The sequence below is a fragment of the Petaurus breviceps genome, unplaced genomic scaffold (assembly GCF_028583685.1).
Source record: "Petaurus breviceps papuanus isolate PSGF00001 unplaced genomic scaffold, PetGlider_PUasm1.0 90784, whole genome shotgun sequence".
Taxonomy (NCBI): Eukaryota; Metazoa; Chordata; class Mammalia; order Diprotodontia; family Petauridae; genus Petaurus; species Petaurus breviceps.
In genome coordinates, this window is record NW_027187345.1 from 2,739,935 (window position 1) to 2,757,712 (window position 17,778).

Here is a 17,778-nt window from a genome sequence, read left to right on the forward strand (position 1 = left end):
GGAAAGGGAGTGTCAAAATTTGGACATGAAGCAGGAAATAAAAACTATAGGCTTCTTTTTCACTAGTATTCTGACTCATAGTAAGGGCAGAAGTGGGTCACTTGGGCCCACTGTAATTTAAAGGAAATAAGCTTGGGGTTTTTTATGTCTATAAGCTATGTTTTTTTATATCCAAGAGACAGTGGAAACTATTTTTAGATATCAAACTCAGTCGATAGGCAGATATAAAACTTTATATATTAAACTCATTTTATTTTAAACTTTTGCTGGTCACTTGCTAGGATTCAAAGCAACTATATTTTTCCCTTATGTTTAGGTCTCAGTCATTTTTAAAATGTATAAATATGTAAAGACTAAAATATCTATGATTTCTTCTCATTTTTAACTTAATGATTTTTGGCTACAGGGTAATGACAAGATATACTGCTTTAAACAGGAATTTCAGAGGACACTTAAGAAGTTAGTATATAGGGGGCGGCTAGGTGGCACAGTGAATAGAGCACAGGCCTGGGAGTTAGGAGGACCCAAGTTCAAATCCGGCTTCAAACAATTACTAGCTGTGTGACCTTGGACAAAGTCACTTAACCCCAACTGCCCTGCCTTTCCCCCTCCAAAAAGCAAAAAAATAAAACAACCCAAGTTAATGTATACTAAAAGCTAAACTGCTTTGCAGTCCAAAAAGTGCTAAATGGCAATAAATACCAATTATCTATACTTACTGAAACTGAAAATTATCTAGATATCTATTTTTATAACATTTTATGTGTATGTAAAACCTACGGCATATACTTTCCAATTTCAAATAGTATACCAATCAAGTCAGAAAAATTTCTAGCTGGCCAGGAAATCAAAACAAATCCATTTGATCGAAAAATACTAAGTACTAAAAATTTAGACCAGACTTAACAGTCTCATTAACTAAAACAGAACTATGGAAGATAGGCACATGAATATCATCACTCTCTGTAGTCCCAATCCCAATGTATTACTATGATTCTCTGCTATCTTCAGGGTAAGGCTACATCAATTAGACAAAATTTTATAATATCTTAGCTCATTATATTCCTCTACTTTTTCATTCCTTTACTTTTAGTTTACTTTCCTTTTCTGTATGTGTGTGTTGTGTGAGAAAGGGATGGAGACATGTAGTTAAGTTAGTGTTTCTGGATCACGCTTCTGACATTTATTACCTGGTCTGGTACTTTCACTAGAAGAAAGCTGGTGGTCTGCGAGGTGTGACAATTTTTCTTCTGACTCTGGCTGGTTACTTGGTGGATTAAAAACACTCCCAGCTGACATGGTTGAAGTAGCAAGACTGCTAGACACAGAGCCAACTGGCAAAACGAGGTTACTAAAAGCAACATCTTTCATTGTTTCTGGAGTCATGGATATTGGAGGCTGTACCAGAGCTGTTTAAGAAAAAGAAGAGTCTTATTAAAGGAATCTGTAATCTAATTCAATAAATGTTTTAAAAGAGAACCTGTTAGGTAAAAACTTATGTTAGGAGGTGTGGAGGATAAAAAGCTGAGAAAAAAAAGTCTACCTCGTTTAATAAATTTCAATTAAAAATTTACATTTACCACAAAGTGACTTGGTCAATATTTTTGATGGCTCTCACTGTACTGTTTTTTCTATCCCTAGACTTCCTATATTTTCTCCTCACAAATATACTGTAGGGAATATAGATCAACTACAGTAGATAGTTCTGTGCGGCCATTAGCCAAATCGATAAAATGAACATGATAATAAATACCAATAGTAATTCAATGGGTTGTTGAGAATCAGACAAGGTAATATATGTAAAGTGCTTTGGAAGTTTGGTATTATAAAAGAAAAATGATGTAAGCAACAAAATATAAACTAAAAACTGGTTAAGGATTGACTATTGCTAATGTGTAAATATGTAAAATATCTCTTGGTCTTCTTAATGATTTCATATCTATTAATGCCCCACTTATTCAAGTTGGACTTCTACCAGCCTCGGTCTCAATAATCTCAAATAGCTATGAAATCAAAATGAATGCAAAAACTGTAACAAGTCCCACAAAACTGGTTTCACAAGGAGGCATATCCATGAAAACAATCATGTGCAAAATAAAATAGATTACAAACAACTTGCTGTCAGGACTAAGTGACAGCTAACAGAAAAGTGTAGAAAAAGAATAATTACCAGCACAACTTCAACTGAACTAGAATATAATAGTATTTAGAATAGGGATAAATAGGTTTACACAACTATAGTTCTTCAGGCATTCATGGTATAGTATCAAAAATAAAATAATGTGGTATATACTGAGATTAAGAAAGCAAAAATAAAACAAATAATTTTTTAAAAGTCTTTAATGGGTAATATACCAGTTTTAAGAAAAAAATCATTTATATGGAACACCACATTTTTTTCTTTTTCTTTTTTGCTTTTTGGAGGGGGAAGGCAGGGCAATTGGGGTTAAATGATTTGCCCAAGGTCACACGGCTAGTTCTGTGTTAAAGTGTCTGAGGTCACATTTGAACTCAGATCCTCCTGACTCCAGGGCCGGTGCTCTATTCACTGCGCCACCTAGCCGCCGTGGAACACCACATTCTTTAGTAAGATATAAATAAATAGATGTATAAGAATTTCAGTGGAGACCAAGATGAATTATAAAGCAGAATTAATATTAACTAAATATTTGCCTAAACCATTTATAATAAAGGACTCTTTTCTGAGCAGCTTTTATGAAACTAGATTAGAAAGTGTTAACATCCCTAGCCCTCAGTTTCTTTGCTTTAAAATGAAAAGGTTAAGAATTATTTGGGCCACAACTGAATAGGAAGGGATGATACTTAAAAGGTGAAATTGAAGGTGAGAGAGGAATATAATGAGAGGAGATGGGAAGAGACAGAATGGGGTAAATTATCTCATATAGAAGAGGCAAGGGAAAACTGTTACAAGGGAGGGGAAGACTAGGAAGGCAAAAGGGAATGGGTCAACCTTACTCTCATTGAATTGGGCTTAGGGAGGGAATGACATGCACACTAAAATAGGGTATCTCACCCTACAGGAGAGTAGGGGGAAGGGGAGAGGGGGGATGATGAAAGGGAGGGCAGACTAGGGGGGGATGGAATTTGGAAGCACCCACTTTTGCAAAGGGACAGGATCAAAATAAAGAATAGAACAAGTGGGAGGTGGGATAGGATGGGGGGAAATATAGTCAGTCTTTCACAATATATACACTATGGAAATGTTTTGCTTAGCTACACATGTAAAACCTATATTGAATTGCTTATCTTCCCAGTGAGGGTGGGTGATGAGGGAGGAAGGGAAAGAATCTAGAATTCAAAGTTTTAAAATCAAATGTTTAAAATATATACTATTATTGTTATTATTATTACTTGCAACTTGGAAATAAGATATACAGGCACTGGGGTATAGAGATCCATCTTGCCCTATTGGAAAGTTGGAGGGGGTATGGGGAAGAATATAGGAGAGAGCAGATTGGGGGAGGGGTTATACAGTGGGATCGCTGTTTTGGGGTGGTGGGTAGGGGAAAGACAGAAAATTTGTAACTCAAAATCTTGTGGAAATGAATGATGTAAACTAAAAATAAACATAAAATTTAGTTAAAAAAATTATTGGGTCCAGTTCTAGATATACTATCCAAAATAAATATCATGCAAAGCTAGCATTCTTTCCAAAGTCCTATACTGCCTCTCCAGTTCTCATGTGAAATAAAGATAAGGCTTATTTTTACAAATAAGTGGAAATTTCAAATATCAATTTTTAGCATAAAATAAAGCACATAACAATTGTTGTTACTATTGGTTCAGTCATGTTCAACTCTTTGTGACTCTGTGGTCCAAATCACTTCAATACTGTCTATGGGGATTTTCTTGACAAAGATACTGGAACAGTTTACCACTGCCTTCTCCAAGAGATGAATGCAAACAGAGGTTAAATGATTTACACAAGGTTACAGAGCTAGTAAGTGTCTGAGGCTGGATCTAAACTCAGGTCTTCCTGACTCCAAGCCTAACACCCTATCTACTGAGTCACCTAGCTGCCTAACAATTAGAGAAGCAGAAGTGCAAAAAGTAAGGGTACCTTTCATTGGAACTCTTTAAGCAGATTTTAAATGACTATTTGTACAAGTTATAAATTAGGTTCATAATTTGGGCAGTTAGTTTTTTTAATCAAAATAGAAAGACCTTTGAGGTCTTTCCAGTGCTAAGATTCTGCAATTCTAATGTAGTACTAGTACAAGAAGGAGTTTAATAGAGTTCCAGGGAAAAAGTACATAACAAAGGGGAACTGGGAAAGAAATCTTAAAACAAGTTTGGGACTAAAAGTTTAAGTTTTATCTCTCTCTCCTTTTCTTGTCCTTGCACAAAGCAATGTGATTTCAGAGAAAATCAGCACATATCTCAATAGAAAAATAAAACCCAAAATATTAGAAAACAGAAGTCCCACTAAAGAAATGAAAAGAAGTATGATATAATATAAAGAGTGCCTCACTAGAGTCCATAGGAACTTGGATCCAATCTTAATTCTGTTTCTACTTGTGTTCGCTTTGCAGGCATAACATCAAAGGACTGGACTACATAATCTTTAACATCCTATTCGAGTTCTATGTTATATTCCTAACAATAATGAAAAATTAGCATAATAATCAAATGTTAAATGTGTATGCATGTTAAAGGTATAATTTAAGAGCTGTTTTTCCAATAAAAATTTTTTTTTGTATCTTATTTCAAATTGTTCAAGCAGAATTTCCTAAATATTGTTACTTGAATTACTGAAAACTTTTAAATCAAAATTAGGAAAAGTGAAGACTGAAAACTTCTGTTGAGGAAAGAGAATTATGGTGAAAGTAAAGTGTGAGAAAAATCAGACAATGTTAACCATATCTGAAATCTGTGAAAAAGATTTAAATGTTATAATAAATGATGAATAGAAAGTCAGAGTTTAATTTTCTTCCTAAAATATCAAAACTTTGATATCAAAAGCAAGAGATAAAAATGCCAGCACACTTGGTTGTAGTGTTCATTCCAAAGACACTAAAAATCGAAAGAACCACCTAATACAGAGTGATATGATCAGTTTCATAATCAAAACAAATTTAAAAACTCACATGTTGCTACTACTGGAGGAATAGCAGGAGGTGGCACAACAGGTGGTGGAACTGGTGGTGGCATGAAACCTAGACAAAAACACAAAGAATAAAAAAGGAACCAAATTAATAATTTATTTTAAAAATTCCATAGCCACATGTGGACAGATTATCTCTAGATTCATTATTAACTTCTACATTCTAAAAATTATTACTCTATGAAAGATAGTACCTCACTTTCATCTGTTTTCTCATTTGATAATCACAATACTTCTTGGAGGTAGGTTGGGCATGGGGCTATTTAGGGTATGAAAACTGTGAGCTTCTTTTAAGGAGGGACTGTCTTTTGCTTTTCTATGTATCATCAGTGCTTAGCACAATGCCAGTCTCGTAGTAGGTAGCTAATAAAGTCTTGTTGACCTGACACGGAATCACATCATTTTTTGAGCATAGCTTAGAATCCAAATCACAAAGATTTATGCTCTTTAAAGTAGACTTTAATGAGGTATGTTTAAGTACATCAACAACTCATATGATTAACTTATTAATGTCATTATATGACAATGTGTACAAGATATATATGTAATACATATACATATACCTGAAGAATGTCATTAAAAAAAAAAAGAATTCTCTATTCTTTAAGGAAAAAGAGGTAACTTTTACCAATTCCCTCCAACCTATAAACACTACATTTTTCTCCTGCCTGGCACCACATAGCACTGAAAAGCTTTCCTCTTTTTGTCTTTACCTTTTTAGCATGCACAGTAATCGTGCAAATGGGACACTAGGAAATGTAATCACGGTTCTCTCTAAAACACGCAGCTTTTAAGACATTGGTATAGTTGTATGTTAAAATGACCTCATTTTAAAATCACAGGAAAATTTAATTCAGGGAATTTTCTTAAAATTCAATTAATTTGTCATAGAAAAATACAATTAAACATTTAATTGTATTTATTGTTTTGTTTAATTTAGTCAAAATAGGATGCATAGAATATAAAACATACTTACATACCCCAATAAAAATACAAGATTTTTTTCTGAGTTTACAACCAAACAGCATTTTTATGGACAGCTGGCTTCAAAATCAGGAAGACATGAAAGTTCTTGTAACATTCTATACAATGTTCTAAGGCTAGAAATTGCAGAGAAGGTACAGACTTGCATTGGTAGAGATTCTTTGCCCAGTAGCAGTTTATATGAGTGAAGTAATAGGTCAAGCTACTATCACTGTATTTGGTGATACAGGTAAATCTATGAACTTAGAATGTTCATTTAAAAATTCTTCAATAATGAAAAAAAAAAATCAAGTTTATCTCTGTCTTCTAAATTGGGGAAAAACATAAAAAATACAATTTTAATAACATAGTGGAGTTCAAATAACAAGATTACAGAAGAATTTCTTACCAGGAGGTGGTTGTGATGGGTTGAAACTTGCTCGTAGGAAAGGAGGTGGAGGAATTGCACTAAATCCTGGAGGAGGAACGGACATTGACACTGGAAATGTTGGTGGAACTAAACTAACAGTAGGTACAGCTGGTGCTACTGGAATCTTTTGTGGGCAGAAAAGAAAAAGACAAAACATTCACTTTTCAAATGTTTAGCGATAAAATCTTTAATAAAATGAAAATTTAGTAGTTACATATTATCTTAATTTTAAGAAAAATCACAATCATGTTTTTTATTTCTGTTTCTAACACTTTAAAGTTCCTTTCACTTCTTTTTTTTAACAGTTCTTCTTTTAATATCCCTCTTCATTTATTCCCTTCTTCCAAGAAATTCACACCCAGATCATAACCACTGCATTTAAAATTGGCTTTTAGAATAAAATTAAAAAAAAAAAAAAAGGAAGTTAAAAGCAAAGTAAACTTAACCTGAAAAGGAGAGGTAAAAATGTAGCAAAAAGAGCAGTGAACTTAAATATTAATAAGCTCTGGGCTCAAACCCGGCCTCTGATACTTTTTGACTCTGTGAGCAGGACTAAGTCACTTGACGTGTCTTGAGTCTCAATTGCCTCATCTGTAAAATATTACCTAATGTACTTATTTTTCAGAGTTCTCCACCCCCTTTATGCTTGTCTTCTAATAAAATGCAAAAAATTTTTTAAAAATTAAAAAAATACTCTTTCAGAGTAGGAACTATCTCATTATCTTGTCTTTGTATCCCCGGAACTCAGCACAGTGCCTGGCATGCAATAGGTGTTTAATGTTTGTTGACTTGCCTTGCCTCCCTTACTAATTTTCCTGCTGCAATGGGTAGGCACAGTTGCTCTGAGTCCTGAAATTCTCCTAACAAAGCCAACACTGTTTCCAAGAACGGTAAGGGTATTTCCGAGAATGGTAAAGAAAATAAAATCTGAGAGAGGTATTGAATCTAGGTCAGGAAATGGTCTAAGAGAATTTCAGAGCTCAAAGATCAGGCTGTATTCCAGAGATTTACTTCACAAGATTGGACCTATAAGTAAAAACCAAAGTGTCTGACTCCCAGTGAGGTCCTGTCATATGAAAAGTACAAACTTTTAGATTCAATATTTTAAAATTTTTTCTGCTTCTTTTCACCTCTAAATTTTAAGTAAAATTAACCAAATTAAATTTTCCCCTTCCTATATCTAACATAGTTGTTCATTTGATACAACCTCCCTAGAAAAGCAGACATACAGCATAACCTTAGAACAAACCCTGGGAATCAAATACAGGAAAGAAGCAAGGTCTTTCACAGTACAGAAGTATAGAGTATTTCTGTAGTATACTCTATAACCAAAAGTCGTAACTTATTCTTGTTTCCTTTTTTAACCACTTTTTAGTTCCTGTCATCAGTATATAACGTTTGGAAATTTATTCTCCAATATACATCTAGTCCAACTCTGTGATCAATGACATTTTCATTCAATAACACAGAAGACAGAGGGAGCTGGAAAAGTATAAAGAACCATACAGACTAGAAGATTAATAATAGGAAACCCAAATCCGGCCGCAAACACTTAATACTAGCCGTGTGACCTTGGGCAAATCATTTAACCCCAACTGCCCTCCAAAAGAAAAGCAAAAAAAATTAAATAAATAATAAGAAACCTAAACACCCTAAACACAGTAAGCCTGAATATCCTAATATTTAGTCGGAGCAGGGACTACACCTTCTATTTCAAACATGTAAACAAAGATCACAATAGAACATGTAGGAAAGAAAGCACGACAGAGTATAAGTATAGACTGAGTGGAAGTTACAATAATATTCATTCATACACGTTTATGTTTATCTATATCTATATATACATTTACTTTTTACTTGAGACTTTCCCCTGATCCTCCTAGTTATTGCTTTTCATTCCCTCTTAGAATTACTGCCTATACCTAACGTTTATTTGTATACAAATTGTCCCATTTCGCATACCCTGCATACCCTGGTTCTTCCAAACACAATAAGTTCCCTAAGGATATGATATGGACAATTTTATTTCTATCTTTGGCTGGCTGACACTTTGTACAGCACACAGTAGATGCATAATGACTGTTGAATTTAATTTTATATGGTCTCTCTCTCTCCCTCTGAGTATATATAATAAATATACATGAATATCCATATGTGTATCAATCAGTGATCAAGCATTTAACAAGTACCTAATATGTGCCAGGTATTATACTGGGATAAAAAGACAAGTTAAAACAGCAGATACCCATAAAGAGTTTACAAGATATAATAAATGTATTCAAAGTGTATACAAAATAAATACAAAGTATCTGGGGGTGTGGGGTAGATATGAAGCTAGAAGGATCAATAAAGGTCTCATAGAAAGCAGTGCTTCAGTTGATATTTAAAAGAAACTAGGGCTTCAAAGAGGTAAAGGTGAAAGAAAGTACATTTCATGCACTCTGAATATCCAGTGCAAAGGCATTTTAGGTGAGAAATGAGAGTTCTGTGTGAGAGGGATCACAAGGGTAATTTGTTTGGAACTTAAGAGTGTGAAGGGAAACAACGTATGGGTTAGAGTGAAGTTACAATGTATAGGTTAGAGTGAAGTTGTGAAGAGCTTTAAATGCCATGTATTTGATTCTAGAGATAATGAGGAAGCATTGAAACTTTAGCAGCAATGTGACATAGGCAGCTATAGTTCAAAATTTCATTTTGGATATGTTTGGAGCTGTATGGAGGATATATTAGAGAATGGAGAGATTTGAAGTAGGAAGATTAATCAGGAGATCACTGCAATATTTCAGACAAACGCACTGAGAGGGGTTATATGAGAAAAAGAGAAAGACTTGAATGATGCTGTGGAAGTAGTGACACTGGGATGTGTACATGAGCAACTGAAAGGAGAGTGGTGCCCTTGCCAGAACATGCAATTTTGTAAGAGTGACTTTTGGGGATAAGATAATGAGTTCTAAGCAAAGGTAACTTGTCTTTTTGGACAAGCTGAATTTAAGATGCTTACGAGACATGCAATCTGAAATGTTCACTAAGTAGCTCGTGATGGGGGCAGAGGGATTGGACATATAGAAATATAGGTCATCTGCATGGCATGGTAGATAAGTCTCCTCATCTGTAAAATTAGAGTAGTAATAGCACCTACCTCCTATGATTGTTATGAAGAACAAATGAGATAATATCTGCAAAGTGCTTAGCATGGTACCTGTACATAACAAATACTATATAAATGTGTGAGTTATTGCTAATATTATTAGATAGTCAAATCGCACTGATAGAGGGAATTTCTTCATATGACAGATCTCTAAACAAAATGAAATCACTGGGCCTCTCCCTGTCCTTAAACTGCTTCTATAATTGTTCAATTCGCTTAATTTACAGTTATTCATTATCTACTGTTCCAGGTTACAAATAATCTTGGCTTTCATTCTTGAGTTTACATATAGAAATGACAGAACATACTTAAAGGTTAATGACACATGCTCTAGAAAGAAATTTTTCAAAAGCTAAAACACAGGACTAAGATGAAATTTGGGGAAAATCATTTAAACTAGAGAATTCAGAAAAAGAAGTCTCATCCAAATTTTTTAAAAATAAATTAGTTTGGTTATTGTTTTAACTTTGGTTTATTACGAATGCAATAAAATGACAATTTGCTCATTAGTAACTAAACTCATTTTACCCTCATTTGGAAAGTGTGATGAAATTATATTTATAAATACAACAAATTTATAATTTGTCTCCAAAATTTCTCACCTAAGTCCCTTTCTCTCCACTATAAAATGGTGATTCTCCTCTAAGTCTCTTCCTATTTCAGGGTGTCAAATGTTTTTTGCAGTTCTTTGTATTTCCCTCTCAGTGCTTCTTAGCAGGGTAAGTATGCACTTACTAAATATTTGGTGACTAACTGATTCACTCCAATCCCTCCTCCACATAGCTGCCAAAATGATTTTCCTAAAGTGCAGATCTGAATGTCAAACACTATACTCCTGTCTACTCTGTATTTATCTTTCATATACTGATCTGTATCTATTTTGTTTCTCACTGCAATATTAAGTTCTTCGAGAGCAGCTATTCTTTTAACCTTTTTGTTGTATCTCCAGAACATAACAGAGGATCTGGCATATGCTACATTCCTAAATCTTTTCTGTGCCAAAGAAGTCTTTGACGTCTAGTCAAGTCTATGCAACCCTTTTCTGGACAATGCTTTTATATTCATAAAATACAAAAACACATGCTTGCAAAAGAAACCAATTATTCTGAAATAAAGGTGTAATTGTTTCCCTATACAAATTTGCAGAACCTCATAGGAATCCATGAAACCCAGATTAAGAAATCCTCTAGTTAATTTCCAATATATTTACTTTGTTTTGTAAACACTGAAATAGCAATGTACAGCTCAGTTTACAAAGAACTTTCTAAAGATAAAAATGTTCTGGTTCCCATATAAAAATCATAATGTATAAAAATGTTTCAATTTGTATTGTTTCAAAAGGATAGAGATTTGAAAGACATACCACACTCTTATATGAAATAAATTTCAACTACCCTTACTCTTTACTCAATCTTTAATTCTCCAATTAACAGTGCTAGGAAAACAAACCTTGACATCTAAACTTTTCTATTTATGAAAACATGGAACCGATTTAGCAGCTTGAAGAAAGAAAAGGTAACCTTCTTATCACTATGTAGTTTTAATATAAACGTCACTTCCTTAATCATCTTCCCCCCATAATGTTATTTGTATTTGCTCATTCATTACAGGAAAACATGGCATTCATCTACTTCATTTTCAGCTCTTAAACATTAGAATTATAGTATGCAGCAATATGCCAAAACTTTACTACATAAGAATAATTCAGATATCTTTAGGAATCAGTCATGAGACTTTATTTATAAAGCTCAGTTCAAATTATTATAAATTCTGAAATGGTCTTAATTAATATTAACTTATAACTTCAAAATTATACTTTAGTCAATAACCTTATCCTCTTCTTTCACCAAATGAAAAAAAGAACAAAAAAACCAAAGTCATTTGGACGGCTTCACTCTCTGGTCAAAAAACTAAAGAGGTAATTTACAACTGAAGATATAGAATAATAAGGAATTAACTGTAATTTCTAATTAAAGATGAAAAGTGCCTAAAATGCTAATTAGTGGACTAAATACAAACTATTTTAGATAACCATCACCACACTAACCGGCAGCATAGCAACAGGTGGAGGATAAACTTCAGCTTGTGTGGTCACCACTGGTGTCTTTTCAACTGTTGTTGGACTCTCTACAGTTTGGACAGGTTCTTTGACAGGCTCTGAACTCTTTACAGTTTCCCATTCTGAGAAAAAAAAAATATTAATTTAATAAATCAAGTATACAGTTGACTTTAAAGCCTGTGCTTTGTATATTTAAGGCTACTGTAAATATAATAGAATCCCTTTGTGCTTGTTAGACACATCTAAAATGTGTTGTCTACTTCTGGATATTTTAAGGGGATAATAAAAAATAGAGTATATGCTGACAGGACAACAATACTGTGTTGGTATTAGAAATCACACTTTATAAAGCTATATTGAAAGAATTACTTTATCCTGGAAAAGGACTAAAAAGAACATGATAGCTCTTAAAAAATATTCCATGCGGAGGAAAGTTCCTACTTATCCTTTGCTGCTTTGTGCAGCAGAACTATGACCAATTGGTGTGAAAGCTACAGGAAAAGAGATGTAAGCTCTCTGCAGGAAACAACTCTAATAACTGGAGTTATTCAACAATGGGCTAATTTATGACATAAGGTTGTGAACTTCCTGTCAGTGGAGGTGATGAAGCAGGTTTCGTGATCTTTGTTTTTGGGATTCCTTGCAAAAGAAGATTCCTACAAGGAACAAAAAGTAGTATTTGATGACTTCTGAGATCCCCTCCAACTCTAAAATTCTATTAGTCCCATAAAGGTAAATGAAAGAAATGCCTCAATTTATGCTGTTTCATATGGAAAGAGATTTGAACTAAACATACCGGATTCTGGTACGAAATCGATTGCAATTCTCCTATTTTTGCCCCATCTTAAATTTTCTAAACAACTGTGCTGGGAAAACTTTTAAGCTTTGGTAGCTGGAAACTGCACTAAGCCTTTTGGAATACCCTATACGTTATATCACAGTCAAGAAACATAATTTCAAATGTGTCCTGTTCAATTTGCTTTCAGTTGTTAAGGCTATTTTGAACCAAAGTATTTAGAAGAATTCTTACCACTATTTACAGTCTCCTGATCAATCATGCCTCCTTCAGCAAAGCCATCTAGGTCATCCACCTTTACTTTCTCCCATGGTATATAGGTAACTCCAAGATCTACATCCCAGAACTGTTTGTACTCTGTTTTGACACCTTTATTTAAAGCCCAAGCAATCTGCAAGAACAAACAATATGTGTATTTATGTATGCCACAAACACATCTCAAAAATTAAGTTAAATGTTCCCAACATTAAAATTTATTCAACTTGACTAAAGGGCAAATTACTATATAGTTTTGCACAATTTCCCCAAATTTGGCTTGAATAAAATCTGAATACAACCTATAATCACTATTATTTGTATTCCTTTTTTTGTTTCAAAAAAAGCTCATTTACAGGTCCTACCTATTTCAGTACCATTACAAAGTTCTTTAAAAATTGCTTTAGGGGACAGCTTCTATTTTCTCTTTCCCTCATTTCATCTTTCTTTGAAAGAAACAGCCAGAATAGCAGTTCTTAACATTTTCATCTATAGGCTAAAAGGTAACTAACATTCACTTCTTGATTTTCACTATAAAAATAAAGCCCAAAATTATTAAAAAAAAAAAACAACAACCATGTTTTTTAGTTAAATGCCAGCAAGGGAATAAAAGAAAAGTAACATGGTCTTTTCAAGACCACAAAAATACCTTACCTTTATAACTTTGGATCCAATTTTATAAGATCCAGAACTAAGTTTCTGAAGTGCCCGATAGGAATCCTGTCGATGAACCATACAGACATAGGCACAGCCTCTTGGAGGAATCATCTACAGGAAAACAAACAAACAAAACAAACCCACCATTATGCTAAATTACAAAAGGAGTGTGACTGTGAAGGAAATGGACAGAGGAAGAGAATACTTCTCACAATCTATAACCATTAATATCATACATAACAATAAAATGGAGCACTTACTGATATTGACAACCCTGGGAACATTATGTTAAAAAATGCCATTTTCAAAGCTAAGATACCCTAGGGTAAGACCATATATATCCTTTCTATTATAACTTTAAAGAAACATAGATTGTTGCATTTTTAATTCATTTTTAAAAATGGGTTAAGTAATTTGAGAACTCTGGCAAATCCCTTATTAATTTATCTAATAGTACCAACAAATAAATTAATAATTACTACAGTTCTAAAAAATAGTCTTTTTTCTGAGATGATTCATAATTTTCAAGGTGTTTCTGAAGTGTTTTGTGTTGCATGTAGGCTCAGGATACAAATTTCAGATCTTGAAAGGTATTAAAAGTACCTTCAAGCACTGTCTATATTCAATTATATTATATTAGCAGATGAGCTTTAATACAAAACTTAAAAAAGTTTTTCTCAAAATATCTGAAAAAACAAAACACTAGACACTTCCTTTCATTTCCACTCCCCAAAAAACAGATAGCTGAATTTACTTTAAGAAATGAAACAAAGACAAGCAAAAAAAAAAAAAGTACCCCTGAATCTCTTTATAGAAAATAACCAAGTTCACTTAACAGTGGGTACTACAGTCAAAGATATATATACAGACTAATCTGTGATTTCACTGATGTGAATATTCCCTCCAATAGTGCAGATGGTAGCCCATCTATGCCTGTTCATCATGTGCTATCTCTTGTCCATCTCCTACAATGAATTCACTGTAGGGTTCTACTCAACACACTGGGCACCTTCCTCAAATTTTCTTGACAATGCAAAGATAACAGTGAGGTACAAGGGCTGTCTATCACTTTTCCTTTCTTATGACCAAGCCATCTTCTTTTTTAACCACACATTTCTTCGATGACATGCTTTACTCTGATGCAGAGAATACATTGTGCTTGCTTGCTGAATTCTAAAAAAGCATCTGAGTCATTAGAGCAAAACATTCCCTTAGAAGCATTCCTCCAAGTTGTCTCTTGCTACATATCCTAAAATTATATAAGAATATTTTAAATATATAAGAGATACGATTTCTGGATGATGCTCTGATACTGAATATCAGGTAAGGCAAAAAATAGGGAAAGATATGCTCACAAAAGGTGTTCACCACCACAATCTAGGAGGATGCAGCACAGAATCCTAGTTCAAGAAGATTTTTTAATAGATGGGGAGGTCTTGAAGCTGTTCCTGTTTGTGGGTAACTTCATATTGGTTGCATCAAGGCCTAGACCACTGCTGATAGTCCCAAACAAGATCCATAAATGCAGAACCTATATTATCCATCAGGATATGTCTTGGACAGACACTGAAACACATGATGAGTTGGGCCTAGAATTAGAACAGGAAGGGATAGTAGGCTAGAAAGCCTCTAAGTAATTGCAAAATTCTTTTAATGACCCCACGGTTATTCCTAAAACAGTACCAATCTTTTTTTTGCTTTTTGGAGGGCAATTGGGGTTAAGCGACTTGCCCAAGGTCACACAGCTAGTAAGTGTGTCAAATGTCCTGGGGCTGGATTTGAACTCAGGTCCTTCTGACTCCAGGACCAGTGCTCTACTCACTGAATACCAATCTTTTTAATGCCAATATTCTACTGGTTATTTTTCTGTGGCTGCAAGTCATTAAATATGTATTATACCTTATCAAAATCTTCGTAAAGTAGGACTACTAAAGGAATAAAAAATTATAAGCATCTATTATACAGGAATTTGCATTTCATAGTTATAGATTTTATGAAACTCATTTTGGGAGACCCTATTTTTAAACTGTAAAAGAGATTATGATCAAGATCCAGATTGTATGAATACTTAAGATTTGGCTTTAAGAAAGATAAAAAAGATAGATTATCTTAGTACTTAGATAACCAGAGGTACAATTCTATTGTTAGTTGTTAAATGTCAACTTTTCACAACAAAATTAGGGGAATTTTCAACTGTATGAATTTGATAATTCTCAATATTAAAAAGGTATGGGATGTATAATGAAATATAAATTGTGGAAAATTCCCCTAATTTTGGAAATTTGGTGAACATGAAAATTCAAACAATGGAAACCATAAAATAATTCAAGATACATAATTTAAACAGAAAAACCCTCTTGAATTCTTTTTCTACATAATTATCAATCCCTACATTTTTTAAAATTTAGAAATATGTCATATACTAAAAGGAAATGTAACCTAAAATTTTAAACAATCCTCCCAGCTTTTGAATTCTAAAGAAGAAACAAAAAAATATCTTTTGCAGTCAGATAACTACCACATTTTAATTTATTTCACAGTATTTTAGTCTTAAGCTCATGGAATTCTGTGAAGAGACCTTAACAATTAGCTAATTCAACTTCCTCATTAACACAAAAAAGGAAAATGAAGCCTAGAGAGGTCGACTTGATCAGGGTCACACAGCAAGAATTCAAATTCAGGTCTTGTGATTTTAAATATAATGTTCTAATACTATCACTGAGAAAATAAACACATTACTACACACAGTCTAGTCTTGAATTTTTAAAAACTGTTTTTTAACTATTAAGCAACAGCTACCAACCAGATTGCTTTAAAAAAAAAAAGGAGTAAATTTCTTACAATCGTAGGTAGTAATTCACTGTTAATGGAAAAATGAATTAATTCAAACATGCTGGAAAAAAATTTGGCCTAATTCAAGAAAAGTTACTAAGCTGTTTTATAACCTTTGATGTAGAATCTACTATTACTGATAATAACCAAGAAGATTATGGATGACAAGCCTAATAGGTATAAAAATATTCACTGCAGCATTATTTATGAAATCAAAAGGCTGGAAACAAAATAACTGCCAAATGATGGCAGAAGGGTCAAACTGGCATATTATGAAATGGATTATTAGTATGTTTTAAGGAATAAACACAAATTTAAAGAAATATGGAAAGATCTGCATGAAGAAATGTTGAACAAAAGAAGAGTAGGGTCAAAAGAACACTGTTATGAAAAAGTAGAAAAAGTCAACACTGACAGGCAACAGAAACAGGTTTATCCATTTCAGATATAACAGTGAATGGCAGTGCTGTACACTACACCTTTCTATTAATAACTAATGAACTAACTTTTCAGGAAAAATTCTTTGTAGAAGGATTTGTTTGCATGCCTGTTAGGAATTATATTTTGCATCAATAAAAAACATTTTTAAGGAAAAAGTGGTATATTTCACTTAGGAAAAAATAAATCAAATCGGCTGTACACATAAAAAGCAAAAACTACTTCCATTTTTAACTATCCTGTTTTTAATCTAAAAATTTACATTTTGGCAACTGAGAAATCCAAAAGTATATAAAGGTACATATTTCAATAGAAAGTTTAGAAAAATTAATTGCAGTGTTAAAATACCTAGACAGTTCTCTTATATCATCAGAGTACATTCCTAAAATAAGTGTCCTAGAATAAGTGAATAAGGATAGGACCTATGAATTCATTGGTAAAGATAACTCCCAGAAAAGGTAACTTACCAATGCAACTAAACATCATATTTGCAACTTAAAAGTCTTAATAGAGTTGCCTAGACAATTGAGAGGTTAAGTGACTTGTCCAGGATCATAAATCCAGCACGAATCAGAGGTAGAACTTGAACCCAAGTCTTCTCATCTCTGAGGACACCTCTCTATTCATTAAATAATGCTGCTTATCCTAGGAACTACTGATAAAATAGATCTCTTCTCATTTCCTAACAGAATGATTATAACCGTGATTATACAGCTGGCCAAGAAATGTATAACAAAAGAATCAGATATGACTCAACATGTTGAGTTCAACATTCTACTGAAACAAAGATAAAAGAACTATAAACCTCTAAAATAAAGATGGAACAATTATCCTCCAAACAGCATTAAATGAGGATAAATATATGGTAAATCATAACATAAAAGAACCCTCGATGTACTACTGAAACATATAGTATAAAACACAATTCCAATAAACATTAATTTTATTAAACAATAAACAAAAATTTTAAGTTCAACAACAATTATGTTTGCCTACTAAGAATATAAAAAGAGTTGATATTCTAAGTTCTTTGTAACTCCTAAGGAGGAGATGGATACCTTTATTCTCTATAAAA

The 17,778-nt window shown here is 33.2% G+C and overlaps 1 protein-coding gene across 8 annotated transcripts in view; it reads right to left on the minus strand.

Moving 5' to 3' along the window:
* SCAF8 (SR-related CTD associated factor 8) overlaps nucleotides 1–17,778 on the minus strand; it is a 291,621-nt gene that overhangs the window by 189,518 nt on the left and 84,325 nt on the right. For all 8 annotated transcript variants that reach the window (XR_011164758.1, XR_011164756.1, XR_011164757.1 and 5 more), the window contains 6 exons: nucleotides 13,431–13,544; nucleotides 12,756–12,912; nucleotides 11,714–11,847; nucleotides 6,498–6,642; nucleotides 5,109–5,177; nucleotides 1,191–1,409 (listed from right to left, as the gene is read on the minus strand). Coding sequence is in view for 4 of the 8 variants with exons in the window: in XM_069069622.1 (XP_068925723.1) it covers nucleotides 1,191–1,409; nucleotides 5,109–5,177; nucleotides 6,498–6,642; nucleotides 11,714–11,847; nucleotides 12,756–12,912; nucleotides 13,431–13,544 (838 nt within the window). In the remaining 4 variants the exon portion in view is untranslated. The remainder of the gene's footprint in view (nucleotides 1–1,190; nucleotides 1,410–5,108; nucleotides 5,178–6,497; nucleotides 6,643–11,713; nucleotides 11,848–12,755; nucleotides 12,913–13,430; nucleotides 13,545–17,778) is intronic.